The sequence below is a fragment of the Anolis sagrei genome, chromosome 1 (genome assembly GCF_037176765.1).
Source record: "Anolis sagrei isolate rAnoSag1 chromosome 1, rAnoSag1.mat, whole genome shotgun sequence".
Lineage (NCBI taxonomy): Eukaryota > Metazoa > Chordata > Lepidosauria > Squamata > Dactyloidae > Anolis > Anolis sagrei.
Genome location: NC_090021.1, coordinates 55135747 through 55160098, shown reverse-complemented (window position 1 = coordinate 55160098; position 24352 = coordinate 55135747). Strand labels below are relative to the sequence as shown.

Below are 24352 nucleotides of genomic sequence, written 5' to 3'. Positions count from 1 at the left end.
TTCATTTATCTTGCTTGGAAGAAAAAGCTACTTTCCACTTAAATACAATGTACACCTTTTTGTGATTATAATGATCCCTTAGATTGTTTTACTTTAATTACCTCACAAGCTTACTCATAATAAATTTATTTCTTCCTTGATTAATGATCCTATTGTATGTTTTTTTCATTCTCTCGTCTGTTTTTTTAACGAATAAAAATAAAATTTCATATAGAAGAAACACTGGATAATATAATATCACTACACAGATATCGTACATATTTGAGTGCAGGCAAGACTGGAGCACAGAACGGCCAGCCAAACATCTGTTCCTTCGTGCACTATTGATACTAGTCCACAACTTACTGCTAACTTTCCCAGAAAGTAAGGATATTTCCACAGAAAAATATTTAAGCCTTTTTCGTCATGCACAATCTTCCACCAAAGGAAATTTACAAATTTAATTTCTTAAGTGTTCAATATCACAGAACTCAAGAACTCAGCAGCATGACTTGATGCATTTATACAATGTTGAAAAGTTATTGCCTTTCTAAATCTTCCTGCTGGGAAATTTCAAAATCTGTTTTTTTAATGTGTTTGGAACATTAATTTCTGCAATGTGGTATTAAAACACTATCTACAGTCTTAATGCCTTCAGAAAAAATGTAAATTAACATATATTGGGCTATGTGCAGTTCTGGATGACTCTTTTACAAACATCTTTGAAATAAGCAATGGTATAGAAGACTTTCTGAATAAGAAAGAAATGAAAAACAAACATTATTTAACTCAGAAATTAATGCTCATGAAGTAAAAGCAGATCATGAACTGTTTTAAAAACCAAAGAATGCAGTACTGATTGAATTTACTTACTCTCTGCAGTACCAAGAGCTGTGAGATGAATTGGTCAAGTTAGCAGATACGCAATTCAATCAAAAGAAAGGGCTCCTGCAAACCATAAGCATCAGAAGTGCATAACTTAGTCTCCTGGGGCGTTATCAAACATTTTAAAATCAATTTACCATTAAAATATTACTCTCAGTGGTCATTTATCTAGGGTTCCCTTAATCCAACTGACAGAAAGCAATGTGTTCATTCTGAAAACTATGCAACATCTGTTCATCCACCATATTTTCCATATTAGATGCATTTGGGAATAGATTAATGAAATGACAAATAATGGACTGATTGGTGGGAAATTAAGATGCAAAACCTTTTTAAAGTATTGATACATTCCTTACAATAGTGAGTATTACACACATACAATGTTTTTAGTATTTCATTTATAAATTAAATTGTTGTAATCTATACATATTAAACACCTTTCCAAACTACCAGCTCATCATCATAGTTTTAATAAAAACTGTAACAAAAGTGTATGTTTTTTTCATCATTATAAAATCATCCCTCTCTTTAATTACACACTACATCAGCAGCCATACAGGGAACAACAGCTTTAGGAGTATAAATGAGGATGTAAAACTCTGTGCAAAACTGCATTAATTATTTTAAGCATGTAAAAATTTCAGGAAATAACACCACCCAAAACAGAGAGACAATAAAGACAAATGGCTATGTAATACGATCTCAGATTTTGAGAAGGTATTCAGACAACATATTGTGAAAAAAAAATCTGGTGGCACCATGACAAATGGTGGAAATAGTGATAAATGCCCTGGAATTCATGAGGTTGTACGAGAAAATGATACTGAAAGTCTTTATAGCAGGAAAAATAGCTTTTTCAGACCATCTCTAGCTCTTTCCCATACCAGGTCCAACTTTCCAAAAATCATTACTTATTGAGCTAAGAATAATAGATATAGCAACGAGCAGTCTGAGGAGTGTGCTTTCTTTTCTTCCATTTATTCAGCATTTTTAGAAGAGCTGGATCATCGACTCCCTGGATTTTCCCACTCCAATCCATTTAACTGCAAAAACAAACAAAAATCTTGTCTAATAGTTTGAAGAAATGATTGTCATAAATTTCCAAAGAAGCCACTGATATCTCCCAAAATCAAAGCTTTTCTGCAAGCCATGACACTTTTCATCAGCTTTCATGTGAATCCCTGCTCCTTAATACTGCTGCTGATGCATGTCTTGAAATTGTTTCTGACTTATGGTGACCTTAAGGTGAACCTATCATAAGGTATTCTTGGCAGATTTGATTCAAAGCAGTTTTGTCTTTGGTTTCCACTGTGGCTGAGTGTGCACTGAACCAAGGTCAGCCAGTGGATTTCCATGACTGAACGGGTTCAAAGCCCACCGCACACTAGTCTATTGCCTGTAGTCCTTTTTATCAGTGAAAGCAATATATAAAATATAAACCAACATATGTATAGACAGAAATGTTATCAAGATGTCTTGGTGTTTCTTTTTTCATGGTGAATGATAGGTAAGTGGACTGCATCTAGACATACCTAACTATGTCATTTACAACCTCTAAACCTCACAGCCACTTTATGAATCATGATTTCATCGTATGTTTACAAACCTAAGAGTATGACAGAGGCATTTATAAATGCAATCAGCAGCAACGCTCTCAACAAGGTATTTCATTTGACTGACTTCTGCTTGCAATAAGCGAGGACACAAATAAACCCACTTTTCTTACCTGGAACACCTAGCTCCATTTCTATAAATCGAACATAGTTTTGAGCATTTACTGGCAATTCATCAAACGTCCTTGCATTTGATATGTCTGTTTTCCACCCTGGGAATGTTTCATACTGAACTGCCACTTTATTTAAGACTTCTTGGTTTGCTATGAAGGAAAAATAGCAACAAAATACATAACTGGAATTCTACTGTTGACAGTGATAACAGTCTACTCAATCACCCATCTTAGAAAACACAGCAACTTCAAGTCACCAATATAATAAAAGACACAATAATTTGATAGGAATATTTTTCTTAAAGCTTAACTTACAGAAACAACTAGGAAATGGTTTATTATATTTTAATAATATAAAATCCATCAAAAAGTAGGATGAAGAAACAAAAGCTTACATGTAAGATCCATCCCAGTAACACCTTTACCATAATTAAATACAAGGCGATCTAGTGTTACATTCACAGGTGAGGAAAATAAAGAAAAAGACATTGTGCTAATTCCTGTTGTTGTTTAGTTTTGGGGGAAGACAAGAACAAGATAATTAAAATGGCAATCCCATATCAAATTACTTGGAATGAAACTCAGCTCAGTGGTATATAGACATACAACTTTGCACTGAGTCCATGTATTCCAGATGATGAGTAACATAAAAGATCATGTAACTTCTGCTCAAGTAAGGGTGGCAGCCCTTACTTACCATCCCTCACCTAGAGTTGCAAGTCACAATAGCAGCACTAGGGATCAAAGCCACTGATGAGAAAAGATGGGACTTTTGGATAACACACATAGAATTGCATGATTTCCATTTCTGTTTAGAAAAAAGCCATCATATTAAAGTAATGGGATACTCCTAGCAGCAATCATACTGCTTCAGTAATTATAAATTCACAAACATAACTGTACACTCACGTTTACACTCACCTGGAAAATGAGGTATGATTTTCTCTTCAAGCTTGTAAGCAACACCAACTTTAATTTCTGGAAATACATCTAAAATATCCAGTTTGGTAAGAGCCAATCTATTTTTTTAAAAAGATATTGAAGTTTTAGTTACACGTAGACAACTACCATAAACTAGATTTCAAATTAGATGTAGCTTAAGGTAGAAGTTATAGGTCTCATCACTAAAAATATATACCACCTTTCATCACTACTGCTGGCACATCAGTCTGTCAAATATTGTCTACTGACTCTCTATTTGACTGCAGTCAAATATTCCATGTCACAAAGACCACCACTGTTTAGGTGGCAGTTTACTTTTACAGTTGTCTTTAAGAGCAAATGTTTGTTTTGCTTGATGGTTTGTTGTTACTTGCTTTATTATTTAAAACAGTGGTTCCCAACCTGTGGTCTGTGGACCACCAGTGGTCTGCAAGAACGAAAATATGGTCTGCGGCCTCACCATTTTTACACCATTGCCTCGAAACCACACAGCAACGAGAGCCACTGGTCTTGCAAAACCCTCTTATAGTACCAAGGCAATGGGGATGTCGAGAGGGCAGAGGCTGACTACCCATGAAAGATTTCTAGATTATTAAATATGGTTTTCTGTGAGCAAGCAGATGGCGACTACTGGATGGCATGTGTTCTGTATCAGAAACTAAAGCTGATGTGGTCTAGCCAATTTTTTGAATCAGCACCCCAAACAATCAAACCAAATCTATAGTTGACCAAAAACGGATTCATAACCCTTTTGGTACTAATGTTGGAGAGAGGTCCCTGGTCAAAAAAAAAAAAGGTTGGGGACCACTGGTTTAAAATGTTGTAATAGAGATACCCCATTATTCTTAAATTAAACCCAAGATAAAAACCAAAAAGAGAAACAATTTATGGAAACATGAACAAACATTGCAAAAGTTTTAAAAATCGTAACAAGTTGTTCTAAGCTGCATCAAGGTCATTAACAACTTGAAATACTGGCTCGTCTTTTCTCCCCAAATCCAGAATCTGGTTGGAATAGAAATGAGTGCAGTCAGAAGCAAAGTCTCCAGTGCTGACCTGAACACACCGGTAGGGTGGTAAGAGAGACGATGATCCTTCAGTTATGCTGGTTTGTTCTCAAGTAATGGTCTCAGACCATTTAGGGCTTTGCAAAGACCAATAGCAGCACTATGAACAGGGCCCGGAAACAAATAAGCAACCACAGAGCTGAAACAATATCAAAGCTATGTGGTATATGCAATACACACTGGTTAACAATCCTAGCTGCACCAGGAAATATCATAAAAATCAAAGCAAAGTGTTTCCCACCATCAATAAGATGACCAAGGATACTAAGTTTGAAAATCCACCTAGAAATCTTGAAGGATCAACAGGTTTGTGTACTCCAATACCATCTACTGCTGCTGCTACTGCATCAACCTGAACTATATTTAGCTGGAGGAGGTCCAAAAGTGAAATGCTGAGTTTCCCTTTCCTGTCACTTCCCCTGTGAAGGAAATGTGGTCATCAGGAGCACACAGTGGTCACTTTCAAGAACTGGCTGAGACCCAACATGTGTACTCAGCTGGCATTTGGGCATATGAAGATCATCTTGTCACTCATAGAATTTACTCACGCTGTAAAACCATTGATCATATGAGCATATCGAAGCAGCACAAGATCCAGCCAGCCACATCTTCTCTTTCGACCTGTGGTTACACCAACCTCTTTTCCTCGTGTCTGTAGCAATTCCCCAATTTCCTAAAAGACAGAATATTATCATGTTAATGACCTGGAATAGTTTTAGTTTTAACATTTAGCAGAAAATATTTTACATCCACACAGCCCCATGGTGCAACAAAACTATCAATGAACATGAAGATAAAAAACAGAGGCACTACCTTTATAATGCCAGGTATCAGTGTGAAAAATATTAGCTGAGCAGGTCATTCCTCAACACTCCATGTTGTTTCTGCTGTATAGAATGCCTACCTGCTACCTCACAGGAGTGTTGTAGCTCAATTATGGTTTGTGAAGCTGTGTAATCCTTGGCAATCATAAATGGCTAGTCCTGTTAATTCAGCTTGGAATCAAAAAGGCAAACTTGGTTCAGATGCACCACCACTAGTAATAAAGATTCTGCAACTGGAACTTAGTTAATAGTTCTGCTGCTGTTTCATGAGCAAGAACAGAATTCAGCTTGCTCTTCCACAGAATTATAGGCTCTGCAGGACTAAGAATAAGCAGTAGTTAAAAACCCTGGGTTGAGACAGTTATATGTCAGACATATAAGAATGCAATATATGTGGTCGGATGCTTGGAATAGTACAGCTACATCTAGCGTAAATAAATACCCAGAATAACAGATTCAATTATTTGGTCCTAGTAACTCACATTTATTTCAATACCATACTTACATTATTTTGTTCTGTAGGAAAGGCCCCAATTCCAACTCTTGTTGTGTATGCTTTCACAACTCCATATACTTCACCCACATTCTGAGGTGGCATTCCCAGCCCAGTGCATACACCTCCCACAGTGCAATTCGATGACGTCACAAAAGGATAAGTCCCTGTGAGCAATGGAGAGTATTAAAAAGGGAAAGAAAAAGAGATTAATGAACTGGCGGCTTTAAGAAAGATTTGCTCTATTTTACCAAGTTTTGAGTTATTTCTGACTTCACAGAGCCTGATTTACTAACTGAAAAACAGGAAATTATTTTAATAACCTATTCATTATTGTAAAAACTTTTGTGCGTAGAGACCACTTTGTCAAATTTATAAAGGCACTTAATTCCTTGAACAAACATACAGCAATACTGGTTGCTATTTAAAATATGTATTTTTAAAGGGATATCACTGAATCACAGAGCAAGGCTTTCTCTCCCTCTTTCTCGTTGAGCCCCCATGCCCCCCAAACACCAACCCACGTCAGTAGGTGTCCCAGCCCCCTGGAAAAGTGTTATGAGGAATTACTTGGATACCATTCAGCAGGAAAGTTACTTGGATACCACCATGGTTATAACAGCTTTATTCAACAGGAGTATACATTTAGCTATTTGCTTTAAACACTTATATCTGTGAACTTTTTCTTAAAAAAAAAACAATTGATATACCTACCAAAATCAATGTCCAGCAGTGCTGCATTTGCACCCTCTACTAAAATTTTCTTTGGTGGGCCATGCAAAGCTTCGTACATAAAATATACACCATCCCTCACCATTGGCTTGATCCTTTCAATGTAACCCTAAAATGTAGATACATTCTAGATATTAGAATGAATAAATTGTGATTAGAAGTAAGTAGTTTTTAGCCAGCTACAGAATAGAATTCTTGCGTACAATTTTGATAAAGATTGTGTTCTTAATATTCAAGAGCTCTCACAGAAGTACCCTAACAGTTAAGAGTCTGAAGTTAACGTCGGCAGTGTTTTTAAATAAAATATATCTCATTAGAAAGAGTGTGTGTGTGTGTGTGTGTGTGTGTGTAGATAGACAGACAGATACCACTAACATTTATAAAATTTTACCTTGAGTCTGTTCAACTCTCCTTCAATGTCTATTTCTAAGGCAGGGTAAACAGACTTGTACTGGTTGGCCAGCACTTTAAATCTAAAAAGTAAAAAAAGTTAGTATTCACATTATCCTTCAAGCATTTCTTGCAAACCATTAATTAACAAATATTTTGACTCAGGGAGGGATTAAAAATGACAGATCTCATAAGGATGATTTACAATGTAAAAATCAGAATCTATAAATAGATAAACCGATATCCCTATTAATAAACATATTTGAAATGTAACATTACTCTAGAGAAGTGGTTACCTTTCTGAAAATTCATTGAAGTCAGAAACTAGATCACACATTCTGAGCCCACTTCGAGCTGCTTTAGAAGAATACACTGGACCAATTCCCTTTTTTGTAGTTCCCAAGCTTTAAAACACAAAAATAAAAACATACACACACACTACACAATCTGATGACTCTCAAAAGACAACTAATTTGTAGCTATTAACTTTTTTAAAGCATGTAATTATGTTTGGGGTTTTTGTTGTTGTTGTTGTTGCCATGTGCCCTTCACTAGTCAAGCCTGCCTACAGGTGAGCACCTGTTGCAGGAGTGAAAGGATATAACAGCAAACAAATGGTGAAAAGGATGGACAATTATCTCCAGGATTTTTTTTTGCAATGGTGATATACATATACTTAAAAATACAAGTAGTTATAGTCTACACACTAATCTTCTAACCTTACAGATGATGAACATATAAAACACACACATTTATAATACCATGTTGCATGTATGTATTATTTATTTCTATGTAAAACTTTCAAATGAAGCCCAAGGCTCCTATTACAAAGAGTCTTAACAGCATGGAAGTTAGCATGTTTTTTTTAAAACTACCAAATATGTGTAGCATTAGAAAAACACATCACTTTAAATGTCTTTAAACTTAATAATAGCAACATTTAGTGGATATGATAATACAGTACAGAGTTGCTGATATAAAAGATTTTTAAAATGATACTGATACTGGACAAAGCACTTTACACTTTCAGATAACTTATTTGCAGCTGGAAACCTAAACATTTCCATTACGCATCCTGGATGATACTCTCCTCCTTTTCCTATATATACAATCAAAGTGTACAGCAGAAAGGAAGAGGCTATGGCTGCCTGCCTCTGCTAAAGGTCTCCAAAATGTTCAGATGATATGAATCTATATTAAAAGCTTGCAGTGATGAGACAATATATACATGAGCAAAAGTTTCACTGACTTCGCATTTCTATTTGTTTAGAACTCAGTATTCAGTTGCCTGTCCCAAAGCGGACCAAATGGTTTGTCACCACATAGCACTGAAGAAAGCCCCAGATAATGGTCAGCAAATCCTCTACTTGTATAACTTCAAATATAGTATCACAGCACAATAGGTCATGATATCAAGAGAGGCAGGTTAAGCAAAAATGTTTAAGAGTATGCAACTGTAAGGATGAAGAAATCACAGAGTGAGAAGTGGTATGTAAAAGTATTCTAATAGTCTGCTATACTTTATAAAGTTTATAAAATTGTTTACATGACCAAATCAACTTTTAATTGTGTTTAGTCACATTCTGTCATAGCAATGTAAGTAAAATTCCACAATTTACTTCATATAGAGGCAATGTTCTGGGAAGTATGAAGTGCTAACAGCACATGCAGTTGTTCCACATTGTATTCACTATAACAAGTCCTATCAACTGATAGGCTAAGGATCTAGACATCTGGGGTTCATTTCCTGAAGTCTACCTGGTGTATTAAATTGATTTACAGAAAATAATGTAAGGATCAAGTTTATTCTGTTGTGACATGTTTATGGGTATGCTTCTATTTTGGCAAAAGATACTCTTCTAAGTTTGATTCTTGCATCTTTAAAGGCAGACAACTAACTGGGAATTTTCAAATAAGCTGCTGTTTTTGCTAATAAACAGCATGAAAAAGATACAACATGAAAAAACGCTGCCTAGGAGGAAACCATGAGAAAACTAGTCAATCTCCACTAATTTTACCAGTTATCACCATGGAATGCAGAAGCAAAGGTCTCTCATCTGTTCACCACTAACTTTGTAATTTCATTAAATCAGCTTCAGGTGGTAATTTTTAAAAAAAAAACCTCAACTACTATTAGCAATTTTTGTTCTTTTGATAAAGGAATTAAATATAAATTTTATAGCACAATTTCATACTAGTGATAGAACCCGAAATAGAAAATTTCTGCCCACAGTTCATTTTATTCTAAGAAACTATAAAGTAATTCCGTAGGACCATGTATATTTTTTGCCAAGGACAAGATCTGCATCACAAATAAACATTTTTTTAATTCATATTGTGTCGGTAGTTTAGGGACAAAAACAACTGATTACCTGCCTTGTCAAATATGCTACATGGATGACAGTATATACTCTGCATGCAAAACTGCTGCAGAAACATTGAATGTATGTGTATTTCAATGTCACAACCAGACTTTTGTTTTCACCCTTAGGTTGAAAATAAACAAATTGCTTTTGAATCCTTTGAACTGGCTATCTTAAAACTGTATACAAATACATGGAAACTATGTTTCAGACTTCCTGGGGGGAAATACTTGCCTCATTCAAAAATAAACTTGCTGTAAAGTATACTTGACGAAACATTCCACTGAAAGTTTCTTAAAATTTTCTGAAAGGAAATGGCTAAAACACCACTGATGTCACTTTAAATTTCTTCCATTAACAATAAATATATTTGATACAATACAACATACTTCTTTCCTGCTTGCTCTTGCCTTTGCTGTTCCTGGATGCCATCAGCAGCTTGGTGGAAGTCAAATACTAAAGAATTTGAAGGGTACAAAATGAAGTATGTTGAACATATATCTCTATTAAGTACCAAGTCTAAGGAAATTAATACAGGGGAACATACACTGTAGTATGCTACAAATCAGGTGGTGCCGCTTAAAATTATTTAACCACCTCCTCCCATTTACATTTCCATTGATCATTGTGTCATAGAATCAAAGTTGGAAGAGATCACAAAAGGTACTTAGTTCAACCCCTTGCAATGCAGGAATACACAAGTAAAACACTCTTGAAAACAGCCCATTCAACCTCTGTTTAAAGTTATGAAGATCTGAAGCAGGCTCTTTTGCATCTGCTAGAATTTGGAAACAGCACTGGTCCTCTGTGGAACTTCGTTAGCTCCACTCCAACTGTCTAATTAAAAAAAACACATTAAAAGCCCAATGCTCCCCACCAAGTCTGTGGGTGCATTTCCACCATGCTTTGATTCCCCGCCCCGCCCCCCCTGCTACTAATTTAGATGTAAAAAAAGATGTTTTAAAATCCAGAAAGTAAATCAGAAGTCATAACTGCTGCTTAAAAAAGAAAAAAAAAACATTTTATGGGCAAAGAAAAATTGCCAAGGGAGGTAAATATACCTCACAAAGTTGTCTCCTTTGCAACTTAGAGGTTATTGAAATATTTGAATAGAAACATTAAAAATCAGTTTTTCCCGAAAACAGTGAATATGGAAACTAGTGCAGAATATGTATCAGTAATCAAATACCTATATAATAAAGGATGTTCAGATTACAAATGCATTGTATTAATATGACAAAGCTGTATTTCACATTGTGTAATTATGAAGTTCAGCAATATCACTAATTAGAAGCTTCAACTGATTGTATGGCTTACAGATCATCACTGTTACAAGTGAATGTGAGAATAATACAGCGTGCATTTAATTTGGGGATTCGGGGATGGGACACGGCACTTAAATTTCAAGAAGTATATCATATTTCAAAAGATAGTATCAGACGATTCCATCAGTTTTGAATTGAGGACCTCAAGCTTATTAAGATATTTATCATTATGTATATACAAAAGTGGCCCACCTTCTATAATACATTTTATAAATCTTTTTCCAGTTCAAAAGGAACTAAGAGTCTGACTTGAAATTTGACAACCAATTCAAGGCAACATCTGATATCAGCAAACTCACTGTAGAAACAGAATTGTAATGAATATGTTATGGGTTTCTGGTCAGAAGAAAATTATTTCATAGGGCACATTAATAATGACACTTAGTATTGTAAGAAATGGTTGATAGATTTCTAATAGCTCCTGGGCAACTAGCAAATGTATATATTCCTCAGGGTTGTTGTAGGTTTTTTCGGGCTATATGGCCTTGTTCTAGAGGCATTCTCTCCTGACGTTTTGCCTGCATCTATGGCAAGCATCCTCAGAGGTAGTGAGGAGAGAATGCCTCTAGAACATGGCCATATAGCCCGAAAAAACCTACAACAACCCAATGATTCCAGCTATGAAAGCCTTCGGCTATATATTCCTGAACTGAATTATGTTAGCGGCTGAACTGAAGTTTTTACAAAGTATAAATACACACTTTGGGAGAGTCAAGAGACACTCTCCCAAAGTGTGTATTACCATGCAGCCCTTTAAACGCTGATACTTATTATTGCCTGTTCTTTATAAATGACAAAAAGTATTGTGAGAGAATACTATAAATTGTAGCTATATTTACTTACCAATATGCGCTCTATCAGATATAATTAATCTTTTTTCCCAGCCTTCTAATCCTTGAAAAAAGGAAGCAACGTATCATTAGTCATTTTGAAATAACTGGCATTGTAATCCAATGTAGTTGGCCCTTCACATTTGTGGATTTAACTTTTACGAATCTGACTGTTCGCAGATTTGATTAATACTTTTGAGGGCTCCTAATCCTCCTGCATGGTTCTGAGGTCAATGTCTACTAGATGTTGAGAATAGAGTTGTGCTGGACAACATTTCTCTTAAGCATTTGTAGATCCTCCATCACAATTCTATCGTCACCTTCCAGGACCTAGAGATTCCTAGAAAAGTATTCACTCAGGTTCAAAAAAGAAATAAAGTAAAAACAAAAGATGGAGGTGTATTCAGGATTTTTCCTATTTTGTGGAGGTCCTACACTTCCATCCTGTAGGTCAAAAGGCTTACTGTACTCCCAAATACAATAACACAAAATTGCAAAATTGTCCTGTTAAAAGATGTTGAGAAACACACTACGAAATTTACTTGGGAGAAAGCAACCAGCTCCAGTTACTGCTGTCTGCATAAAGCATAACCTGGAAAATGCCTACATGCCAATCAGACATTGCCATTTACTAGCCTTGAAACAGAAACTATGGGAGTCCTATAGGAGTGCAATTGGTGGAAACGAGAGAGAGGGCCTTTTCAGTGGTAATCCCACGACTATGGAACTCCCATCCTAAAGAGGTCAGAACCTTCCTATGGAAACAAGCCTTTCCTAAAGGAGAATAGTGGAATTGCAAATGCCAGATTCATCTGTGTAATGCATACATTTTAATGAACTTCTGGCAATGGATTTTACGGCCTAGGAATGGATATCAGATGACATTGTGATTACGCTTATTTTTATGCTCTAATGTTTTTCGTTACATGTTTGTTCACCACTTTGAGTACTGATTGGGAGAAAAGCAGAATAGAAATAAATTATTCCTCCTCAGGGTGAGAAGAGCAGGGTATAAATATAGAAAATAAAATTTAAAAAATAATTGTGATATTAGGGTTGGTATGGCAACCTAAGACATTAAATACGAATGTTTTCATTTGTAAATTGTTTCAGCAAGTTATCTTTTTAAAATATATCATTTTGAGAAGCTGAAAACAAATAAGACATTATAGTCCACTGACAAAAATATTTTTAACGACACAATGTTTTTATTTGGGAGAATGTTTGCACTTTAAATAAGTGTTTGTAAACATAACGCAACATGGTTACAGATCTATTTAAGCCTTTTTACATTTAACTAGAATTAGTGAACATTTTCAGAAGGGAAAATACTTGTAGCAATTAATTACAAAAATTGCCATCCTAATTGGATACCGTAAGACAACTGAACTTGAATAGCATATTAGTAAATAAGTTCTTCTATATATCACTTTTAAGCATTAGATAATTTTCTCACCTTTTCCTTTTTTAACGTTTTTCTCTGCTTCTTCAAATAATCCTGGCAAGTGAATTACCACACCATTTCCTGGAGAAAACAAAAAAAGGAAGAAATCAATGAGAAAAATCTCAAATCACTAATAAGAAACTATTTCCTCTATTTTAAGACACCATCATTTGTAAAACACACACTAATTTCAGTACCACCAACCGAAAAAGTGTGTATACATACACAGGGTATATAAACACCTGCAATTCTTAAAAGCACCACATATATAGAGATGTTTATATTAGGTTAAAAATGTGTCTTGTAAGCAAAAAAAGTGGTACTGTTGCTTTTATTATGTACTTTCTAGTTAATTCCGATTGATAGTGATCCTACTATAGAGTATTCTTGGCAAGATGTATTCAAAGGAAGTTTGTTATTGCCTTCCTCTTAGGCAGTGGTTCCCAACCTTTGGTCTTCCAGGTGTTTTGGACTTCAACTCCCAGAAATCCCAGCCATCTTATCAGCTATTAAGAATTGTGGGAGTTGAAGTCCAAGACACCTGAAGGACCAAAGGTTGGGAACCACTGCTCTGAGGCTAATATGAGTTTCCAGTCACCCAGTGGGCTGCCATGACTCGTATATGGATTGAAAACTTGGTCACCCTAAGTCTCATTTCAACATTCAAACTATTATGCTTTGTTTTGCTAATATTATTAGACACATCATACTGTTCACCATTTCATAATTAAAATCTAGAATTTATATCTCGTCAGAGCTTTGTATTCATAGAAGTTATTTCTGTCCATGAAATGGAGGATTTTTTTTATTTTTTTTTTATTTTATTTTTTGCTCTAATCCTGCCAACTCACTGCCCCCAGTGTTGCTCCTGAGCTTTGGGATATACTCTGGGATAACACAGTATATACTACAGGGAACTTAAGTGGATGACATGATTGGCCAAAATTCAATATATGCTTATCAAACGAAAGACTGCCTTTCAATAGCACAATATAACAATTGGCTACAATTGCAGCTATAGTGTTTGTATCTTTAAATAGTGATTCGGAGGCTGTTTGATATTGAAGACAAAGACTGCCCCCCACCCCCAGTGCAGCAGTAACTGTCACCACATTGGTCCCCTTTGGCTGCAATTGTGTCTTTCTTATAAACTGCACAGCAACTACCAGACAATGGCTCAGGAATCAGCATCAGTCCAGAGACTATAACTTTGAGTAGCCCTGTTCTAAGTAATAGAATAAGTGTTTGCAAAGTGTTTCCGTAATGACATCAGTATTAAGAAGAATTCATAAACTTTTTGCATATGTTTTTCCAATTCATAGTCAATGGATATAGAGGTATAAAGGATTTGAGAGTGAAGTCACTTACCAATAAATGCCACAACTTTTGGATTGATGATTCCACTTGGTAAGAGATGGAAGTCATATTCAACAGAATCCACTACAACGGTATGTCCAGCATTGTTACCTCCCTGCAAATTAAACAAAATTGTTTTCTGCTTTCCCTGAAAATAGGTACGTACTCCTGATTTTTTATAGATGTAGTTATCAGCTCCATTTTCATAACTAAGCTTTTTCAAAGCACAAACAGAACTGACAGCTATTGCACAATTTTCTAATATTTCCTTTCATTTTTCACACAAATTGAGAAAGCAACAGGATTTCCTGAAGTGGAACCACTATGTACAGAGATATATTCAGTTGTTTCTGCTAATGAAAGACTTCTTAACCCCAAAGCATTCACATTCTCATGAGATGAATTACAGAAATTCAAACACTGCTTGAGATCCAATGTGCAAATCCCACAGTATTTCCCATGTAGTAAGTTACAAGCACAAGTGTACCATTAAATGTAGCTATATTTATTCTGTTCTCTGATTAAAAAAAAACACTTGACGCCTGACCACTAGGAAATCTGAGCTTATGTTGTCCAGATATACAAGGGAGTGGAACATGAAAGGCATACAAAGTTAAAGCAGGAAAACTCACCCTTCTTAAGACACCATGCATATCTATATTTGCAAAGTATTTTTCTTACAGTAAACTTAATTTAGGATTGTAGCCTGTTATTCGATTAACAATGCATGCTTGTTTTTTTCTAATTGTCAATTTAATTGTGCTGTGCAACAAGCATACACAATGTTCACATAGTTGAATAATGAATAAAATACACAATCCAGCTTTCCAGTTGCACGAACATGCTTGCCATATTTTTTCTGACATGATTTACCTAGCAATAGATCATGGTGCCAATATTTATAGAGATGGTGTGCCATCTCGGGCTTGTGCTAAAATCACAAGATGTTCAGAAACCCTCCCGCATATGGCAGTGCTTCATTCCAGTGCTCTAAAAATGCATTACTTTTACATACCATGTATCTTCTATTTAGCAAAAGTAGATTTACTTCCAGTATACAACTTGACAACCTCAAAGGAGGTGTTCCATTATTCCTTTTAACTAAAAACCATTTTCACCAATAACTCGACCACCTAAACTCTGCTTGCATTTAGATTATAGGGTGCTCAATTCCATTACCACAGAGTCATCTACCCAAAACAGTTGACATGGGAAGCTGCTGAAAAGGATAATCTACTTAGGACCTGGCGATCAGTAGGAGAAAGTGCTAAGGCGATGATGTGGTGTTACATTGCAGTTTTGGTTCTGTCGCTCCATTTGTCAATGTAGGGCCCACTTCATCAGATTTCTGTGATACAGAAAATATCCCACCAAAAGGCACACATGGTCCAGTAGACTGATTCCCACTACTTTGGAGGCATGGACTTCCTTCTGCTTCTTCCAAACCATTTTTCCCATTTAGTTCTGTACTGGTTATTTTATTGAGCACCACATCATTCACCTGAGTTTTCTCCTGGGGCCCTTCCACACAGACTATATCCCAGACTATCAAGGCAGAAAATCCTACAATATCTGCTTTGAGGGTTATCTGAGTCCACACTCAGATAATATGGAATTTTCTGCCTTGATATTCTGGGATATAGGGCTGTGTGGAAGGGTCCCCAGTCTCATTCCCACTTGTCACTTCCTGCACTTCTTCTGATCCCTCTGGATCTGCTACTGCATCAATCAAGGAACTATTATTTTCTCTCAGGTACTCTCAATCTACTAACTAGTTCTTATATGGCAAGTGCTCATATAATAATAATAATAATAATAATAATAATAATAATACTTTTATTGTATCCCGCCCTATCTTCCCATGAGGACTCATGGTCCTTTAGCAGAAAAGATAACAAGATACTCCGTCCTTGAGTTTTTATATATATCAGTATTGAACAAGGATGGGCCACTTGCTACTCTATAAATGTCACTGAACTGCAATACCTAGGTCTCCTCACCACTAACTATCCTGATTAGGGCTGAAGGAATTTTTCAAACTCTGGTCAGAGTAAGAAAGAAACAAGAGTGTCCTTCGTGATTCCTTAACAAATGTTCTATAACGAATGAGAGAAATCTTTGTCCCAGTGTATACCAAAGAACATAACAAGAGGAAGGTGCTAGTATCAAGCACCAACAGAGTAAGAGTAAGGGATTGGTTTAAATTATCTAGCTAAGATGCCCAACCAATATATGAAGTCCCTTGCCACAAAAATAAGGAAAAATATTTACATAATTTGCATGCTCTCAAAAAACATCCTTCCCTGGGCTTACTCAGTGAACACGCATTCTTTTAAAAAAATAAACAAAGAGGACAGATTTCTGGACCTGCTTAGGACCAAATTATTTCCTGGCACAAAATCCTAACTCAATCTTTTCCCTTTCTCATTTGATTAGCACAGGAACTAGTTGGGTAAATACGTTTTAATATCGTGTAGATTCACACTATTTCAGAACACTTAAATACAGGGAAGATTTCTTACTGATTATATTAGAAGAACATCAGAATAATAAAGATACAAAATAAAGTTGACTTGATTTTATATAGCATTATGTAGGGTGTGGGCCCTATAATCTTGACGTGTCACTCTGTAAATATACATTAGGAGAAAGACAGAACTATTGCAAAAATGGACCTAACTCTTTCTCCATAGAGAAGGATAAATTCCAAATATTTCCGTAAGCAGATAAGTCCTATTTACAAAGGGGGTATGTGAAATGGTTAGCCTCAGAATAAACTGCTTCTTCTTAACAAGGGAATAAAAGTCAAATGAACTCCATGAACAAATTCTTTATTATATATTGATATAATTTTAACTGACTGTTCATTTACCTTGCTTTCAATGTGGCACCCCTACCCCATAATTTCTTTTAATGCCAAAACATGGTAGTTCCAAAATTTCCTAGGTTGGGGGTGGGGGAAGCAGGCCCAGCTACAAACAATATAATAGCTTCTGTAAACTCCCAGGGCAAGATTCCAAAGTCAAACCAACATGATTGAGTAACTTTGATAGCTTCCAGAAGCTACATTTTTAAGGGTAATTGAGCATCAAATGAAGGTGCAGGAAGAAGAAAAACCAACGCAGCAATTACTGTGTAGCCAACTATTTCGTATTTGGTCATCACCTGATAAAAATAAAAATGCAAAATTTATTAAGTTTTATCTGCTTAGAAACCTATGTATTCATGCAAGGTTGCATTTGAGACTGAGGCAAATATCTTATTTTAAATACATTGTGTTATAAACAAAATGCAAACCTAAAATTTCATTTAATTTAGAAGTTAGAAGGACCCACTGCAGATACCAAAGAAAACATATTAGGTATTCAAGCCCCTAATGTACAAAGACTACTTTATTATAAAGCTCAACATCATCCCCATGTGCATCCAGAACGGATGCATGACTCCCACCATCTCCTTCCCACACCAACAACCACGTCTTTCTCTTCCTAAGATAACCCTCCTTCTCATGAGCCAGCTCCATTCACATCTTCCCACCTGGGCATCCAGATCATTATCTTCCTACTTCTTGCTCTCTACCCACATACCAACCTCAAACCTCCCATTCTCACCCCAAAAGCCAAAACTCACTATTCCCCCAATTCACTCAAATGCAGCAACCGTCACCTTCCCTTCCCATCCTGACAACCTTGTCCTTTTCTTTTTCCTCTTCCTCCCATTCTCCCCTGCCATCCCACCTCAGCAGATTCTTCATCCTCAGCAAGGAAGAACCACAAAACAGCTTCTGCCATGGGCTTTTCGTGAGGCCACTGAGTGGGTCAGGGATAAAATGAGACATCACACATTGCTTTTTGTTCAATATTTTTAAGGACAGGATTTTTTAAAAGTAGTATTTAATTTAAAAAATACATTTTTGCTTTGCAATTTGTTGAATCTGCACATACAAAGCCCGTAGATATGGAGAGCCTACTGTATTTTAAAGGCACCAACTGTTCAGTAGTTACGAGATCATAAACCAGATTTAAAATCTCATTTCATTTGAAATTCACATTTATGATTGTTAATTGACATGATCCCAAAAATCAATTCAGCAAGACAGAATCTGAAACAAAATATTTCTGAAGTGCTGCAGAACCGGATGCTGGGAATGATACTTGCAGCATTGTCCCAGTCATTGGGCACATAGAGATAATAATTCCTACAGGGTATCAAAAGGTTTATCCAGTAGCCTGCAACCAGTGCAGCCCTGCAGACATTTCCGAGTACTCTGGTAAGTATCACCCTGAAAACACTTCATCTGGAGCATGGCCTGGTTGAAAAGATAGGGTTTGGAAGGAGAACAAGGTGACATCATGAAATGTAGCTATGTTGACAGAGTCTTATCAAGGCCGTCCAACAATGCAAGATCTCAGCCCTAACCTGTACAATATAATTGAAAATATGTATAATATCCTCACTTCAAAACAGCAGCACCGCCTGCTTGTGGTTTTAAATCAATCTACTTTGGATTAAATATCAACTCTGTTCCTAAGTTCCTGAAAATCACTGGAATGGAGCAGCCAACTCCTTGAAGCATAACTATGAAGGGCAGATTCTCCCTTGGTGAGAATCATATGGCCTTCCAAACACTGGAACTGAAATTTCCAAGTGTCCCAGTCAGCTGTGACAATAGTGAGGAATGCAGGAAGCTGCGTTTCAACAATATCAGCAAGGCCACACAATTCCTATCACTTCTCTGGCGTAACTGTTCAGGGCTAGTTATCCTTTGTCCAAAATATCATAACTCTTTCAATATCACACAAGAGCTTGCCTTTTTATAAAGCTGGGAGTTTCATGAAGTAACAGATTGCTCATTCAGGGCACCTCTGCCTTGAAAGCATTACCAACATTAAGTGTTATAAGGGGCTCATAGAGGCCAACTTTTGATTCTAAACAGATATGGCATTATCTTCGATATGCACATTATTTCTAATCAGAAATTTTCTTTTTCTCTTTTCAAATGAATGTGTTTGAGACAAAAAAAAAACAGAACATACATTAATTAGCAGGTATGTACCTGTAGTCTCTGTATAGTTACTGAAGCTACAAAACTCCTGTCCTCAGCTGAACTGCTTCCCCCATAAAAACTTAATCTAGCAAAATGGCTCTCTCTCTGCTGTTGATTTGTAAGGTAACTGAAACTCTGCATGCATTTCATAATTCTACTTAGGAAAGAGTTTGCAGCTTCTACTACATGTCTTCAGTATGGGTTCATGCTAGGCATCCAAACATTAAGATGAAGAACACAGAAGAATTCCACACTGAAGGCAGAGAACTTCAACGATGATGGCTACAAACAAGTACAGACAAATAAAAAAAGAGACTCGAGGTTTATTTTATTCCTTGAACTAATAATATGTCTTTGCCTAAGGTGCCATGATTCTGCAAAATCCTTTATTTCAGGGGAAAGAATGCCTTTTGTTGCTTACCTTTCAACCTCTAAAAAGTAGTATCAGCAAGGGAAGACATATATCCACCTGTCTCTGCCACCGTGGAACACCACAAGGGCCATCCAATCCAACCTACTACTACACAGGAACACACAATCAAAGCACCCCTGACAGTCATTCAGCCTTTGCACAACCAAATGAATATTTACAAAAGAAGCACACTCTAAAGTGCTATGTTCCTGTGGGCTTGACTTATGGAACCCGCCACACAACCATAACATTACTTCATGCGAGTCAGAATATCCTCATTAACTTGTTCCAACATAGCATTTAAAGACAAACAATAAAGGATTACAGTAAAATATTTTATAACTGCAGAAGCAAAATTTCTGAAGTCATGCTCAGTAGCTCAAATTATGTTACAGGCATGATTGCTATCCATAACCACTAGTTGATAATCCTAAAATATCCTAATGAGTAAATGTGCCAAGCTGCTATGAAAACATATCTCAAGGGAAAAATGAGATTATAATCTACCGAATTAACACTTACCAGAAAATCTATTATTTCTGGAATGGCATGTTCAAAGATGAATGTATGCCGATTCAAAATTCGGTCTCTTTAATGGTATTTACTCCCTAGTATGTGTGTATAAGATTACATGCTAATTTAGCTCTACACAGGTGATCATATATCCAATGGAATAACATAGCTTCTAGAAGAATCTAATTTTAAGGCTGCAAACATAATCTGTGGCAGTTTTAAAAGATGAATTATCTAAAAGCCATGAAATACAAAACAAATATTGAGCTAAACCATCATATTCTTCAGAATGCAAGTTTCTTATACAATATGTTCAGAATTATATAATAATTATTTAAGAGGCAGTGATAATTTTTCAAAAGGAGAAAAGGAAAGACTGATTGCCCTAATGAGCTTTTCACAGTGTTCTCTCATTTGAAGAGAGCCTGAAATGCATTGCTCACACTAAGGGAAAGTAATTAGCAAATGGATAAGTGTGTTTTTTGTTGTTGTTGTTGTTGTTGTTGTTATGTTAGTTCCTAGTAAACTCTACAGTACCACAGTGGCAGCTTGTCATTTAATTCTGTAAGAATTACAATGGAGTGTAAGGATGGCAATCGACACTTCTCAATTTTCAGTTTCCTGAATGGATACGTGCCTTCAATTTATCTACCTGACCTATGGCATTTCCAGTAGTTTCATTGAGTTTTTTCAGGCAATGAATACTCAGATGGTTTTGCTAATTCCTTCCTCTGAAATATAGCTTATACCATCGGGCATTTGTTTGCAGTCTCCCATCCAAGTACTAACCAAGACTGATCAGACCTAGCTTCTAAGATCAGACAGGGTCTAGTGACTTTAGGGTATTTAGTCTCTAATAGCTTCCTAATATTTGAGAGATTATGATAGGAGGGACACAAATACAACATGAATGGAACTAATATGGTGAAATGAAGATTTGAATCATATTTCCATTTATTTTTGGATCAGAAATTTAATCCTTCTTGCTTCAGAGATGTACAAATTGAAAGGCAGGGTCAGATGTTCAGCTATCATGTTTTAAGAGTTCAACAGCTGGTCACCATGCTTTTTTTTGCAAACCCTTTCGTTTCAAAATTAGGCTTGTCCTAAGAAAACAGAACTAAATCTTACCTGAACTTTCAGGAGTAATTTTGAATATGTTGGAATTGTGGACACACTGTATTTTTTTTTGCTCGAAAAATGTGGACAAAACCTGCACCTTCATAATTATATACAATTTTAATAAACTATAATGTCCCAAAACACTCACAAGAAAGAAAACCTAAGGTTTCTACAAGTACTAAAAAAGATAAATAACTTTATGTTAAAAGACAGTACTGAAATCCTGTAAAATACAATAAATAATATGCACACAGGCATACACACACATACAATGCATATAAATCCAAAGAGCACAATGGACATTCCCAGTAGCCATGGAAAGCTAAATTAATACATGGAAATGAGTATTATAAAAAAAGGCAATTAGCACCTCAACATTTTGTTGAAGGTATACTGATTTAATTTAATTTCCAATTCCTGGGCTTGTTTTCTTAGGAAGAAATGAAACACAAGAGTTCTAGATTCAATATGATACATGTCCTCTTAAACAATATGCAAGTAGCAATAGATCTCTCTCATCATCATTCCTGGCAGCCCCCCTAAAAGGATTTACTAATGTGTTGGTTAACCTTTGTGAAGAACATTCCAGAAATTATTTCAAAGCACACAGAAGAACAGAGCACAAAAATCACCACATGAGACAATCCACATTCATACAACTTTGGATCCAATTAAACTTACGAGTTCCTTCTTTAAGCAGCTGAAATGTAGGACAGATTCAGATTCTTTAAGAGCAGACAATCTGATTTTATGAACAGTGTAGATATGTCAAGTTTTCTTCTGATGGCTCAGCTACTATACATTAAATTGATACTGTACTTTGTTTGAGCAGTTAAGGAAAAATAAATCTTTTCAAAGATGAGCATGTGTGCTTTGCAAACAAATACCTAAAGCAATGTGAATTTCCACACTTCAATTGGGCCTCTTCTGCAGTCATATCTGAAGGTTAGAGAGTTCTCAACTGGAACATCTCCTGCAGCACAAGAGGCTGCATTTGTAAGATAAAAAAAAACAAGTTTGTTGTGCATATACTGCACGCTCACAGTGCTCTTCATATTCTAACCACCACTTGCGAATACAGACAGTCATCTGTATCTACAGATTCTTTACCCTTCTATGGCTTGAGAACATTTTTAATCAATCCAAATAAGCCTTTATCTTGGCATTAAACATATAATGGAATTTTACTATACCACTGTATAATGGAATTTTACTATACCACTGTAATGGAATTTTACTATACCACGAGCATCCACAGATTTTGGTATTCACAGAGGTCTTGCAAGCAAATTAACAGATTCCAAGAGACTACTATACTTTTGCTACAAACTGGATTCTAATTATGGAATTTGTAACTATCACACATTTCCAAGAAAACTCACTGGGATATTTTACTAATTACTTTTCAAATGAACTTAGGGTGTTTCTATTGCATAATTTGTACAAGATCAATGTTCACGAGTGCCCATTCGAAGAAATAATCATGAGACAAGAATCTCTTGATAAGGTAACATTTACAGGCTATGTAAGACCCTCCATAACCATGCAGGCCCGGGGGGGGGGGGGGGGGTACTGGGTGCTTGTAGACCTGTGATTCTCAACGTAGGGCAAATGCTACACCGGAAGGAAATTTGATTTTTAAGAGAATGAGTTATTAACAGTGATTTATTTATTTATTTTGATGCTTTACCCTCACATACAGTATATAAATATATATTGTGACACACACATTTTAAAAATTAACCAGCAGTCAGCTGGTGACAATGGAAAGGGGGGAAGCCCATTATTAGAGAGGAGTGGTGAGAGCATAGAGTTAAGGAGTGAGTGCAGGAGGACAGAAAAGGGAGGCCAGTTTCATTTCACCCCACTCCTTTCAGTGTTCTTTTAGCATTAAAAGCTATACAAAATATATAAAAATGTATTTTTGTTCTGCATATGAATGTAGCAAGTAATCTGTGAAAAAATCCAAAGCACAATAAGTACTTTCATAGGTACGTCGGTACTTTTGTATGAAAAGAAAAGGCTGCAAGAAAATTAATGTCAGGTGACAGGGTATTCTCGCATATTCTTATCAAATACATGTAATGAAGTTGGACACATAAGTTGCCCTGAATTCAATGCAGGGGTTTTTTTATTAATACGAATTATATGTCAGGGAGACATCAGGATTTTAGAGATGCTTAGCTGGGGCAAGGCCAAAAAAGTTTGGAAACCACTGAAGGATGTCTTATCTGTTTTTGTTCCATGGACGCCTTTGCCAGTCAGGGGAAAACCATGGACCTCTTCTCAGAATTTAGCTGCAGGTACTCTTATGATATGCAACATTAATATATCTTCAAACTATATTTTAGGATTACAGACATTCCCAGAGTTACAAACATCTGATTTACAAATGACTCATAGTTAGAATCAGAGTGAGACAACAGGAAGTGAGAGAAATCTACCCTTTGGAAGGGAAATTCACTCTTGAAAGAGTTAGCATAGGGGAAAGGTGTCTACACTGAAGCTTTATTACCAATTCTTGTTTCCACAACAAGCCATTTTTTTTTCAGAATCCAGTCTGTCGTGAAATCTTCTGAACAAGGACACAGACAGCAAAACAAACCCCACAGGGATGTTAACCCTTCAATATGCTATCCTTAGCTTTTGTGTGTATGTATATGGCTGGGGTTACATTTTAAAATGTACCTGTTCCAACTTACAAACAGTTTCAAAATTAAGAACAAACAACAGAATCTACCTTGTTTGTATCTTGGAGACTGCTTGTATTGAAAATTATGTTCTACAACTTTCTCAAAATTTCAATGCTTGATATTAGTAACACAGTTTGTACACAGGGCTCTGATCATGTGTAATCTAGCATCAGATCTAACAACAGCCATAGTTCCAAAACATGGATGAG

The 24352-nt window shown here is 36.0% G+C and overlaps 1 protein-coding gene across 2 annotated transcripts in view; it reads right to left on the bottom strand.

Annotated features, from left to right (window-relative positions):
• Positions 1-1245: 1245 nt before the first annotated feature.
• ADSS2 (adenylosuccinate synthase 2) overlaps positions 1246-24352 on the bottom strand; it is a 28851-nt gene continuing 5744 nt past the window's right edge. The window contains exons 2-13 of one of the 2 annotated variants that reach the window (XM_060753923.2): positions 14369-14471; positions 13013-13081; positions 11570-11620; positions 9791-9857; positions 7335-7442; positions 7040-7121; positions 6631-6757; positions 5929-6083; positions 5148-5272; positions 3512-3609; positions 2591-2740; positions 1246-1907 (exon numbers count right to left, since the gene is read on the bottom strand). In XM_060753923.2, the coding sequence (XP_060609906.2) occupies positions 1855-1907; positions 2591-2740; positions 3512-3609; positions 5148-5272; positions 5929-6083; positions 6631-6757; positions 7040-7121; positions 7335-7442; positions 9791-9857; positions 11570-11620; positions 13013-13081; positions 14369-14471 (1188 nt within the window). In that variant the 3' untranslated portion in view covers positions 1246-1854. The remainder of the gene's footprint in view (positions 1908-2590; positions 2741-3511; positions 3610-5147; positions 5273-5928; positions 6084-6630; positions 6758-7039; positions 7122-7334; positions 7443-9790; positions 9858-11569; positions 11621-13012; positions 13082-14368; positions 14472-24352) is intronic. The other variant, XM_060753924.2, reaches the window with a different exon arrangement.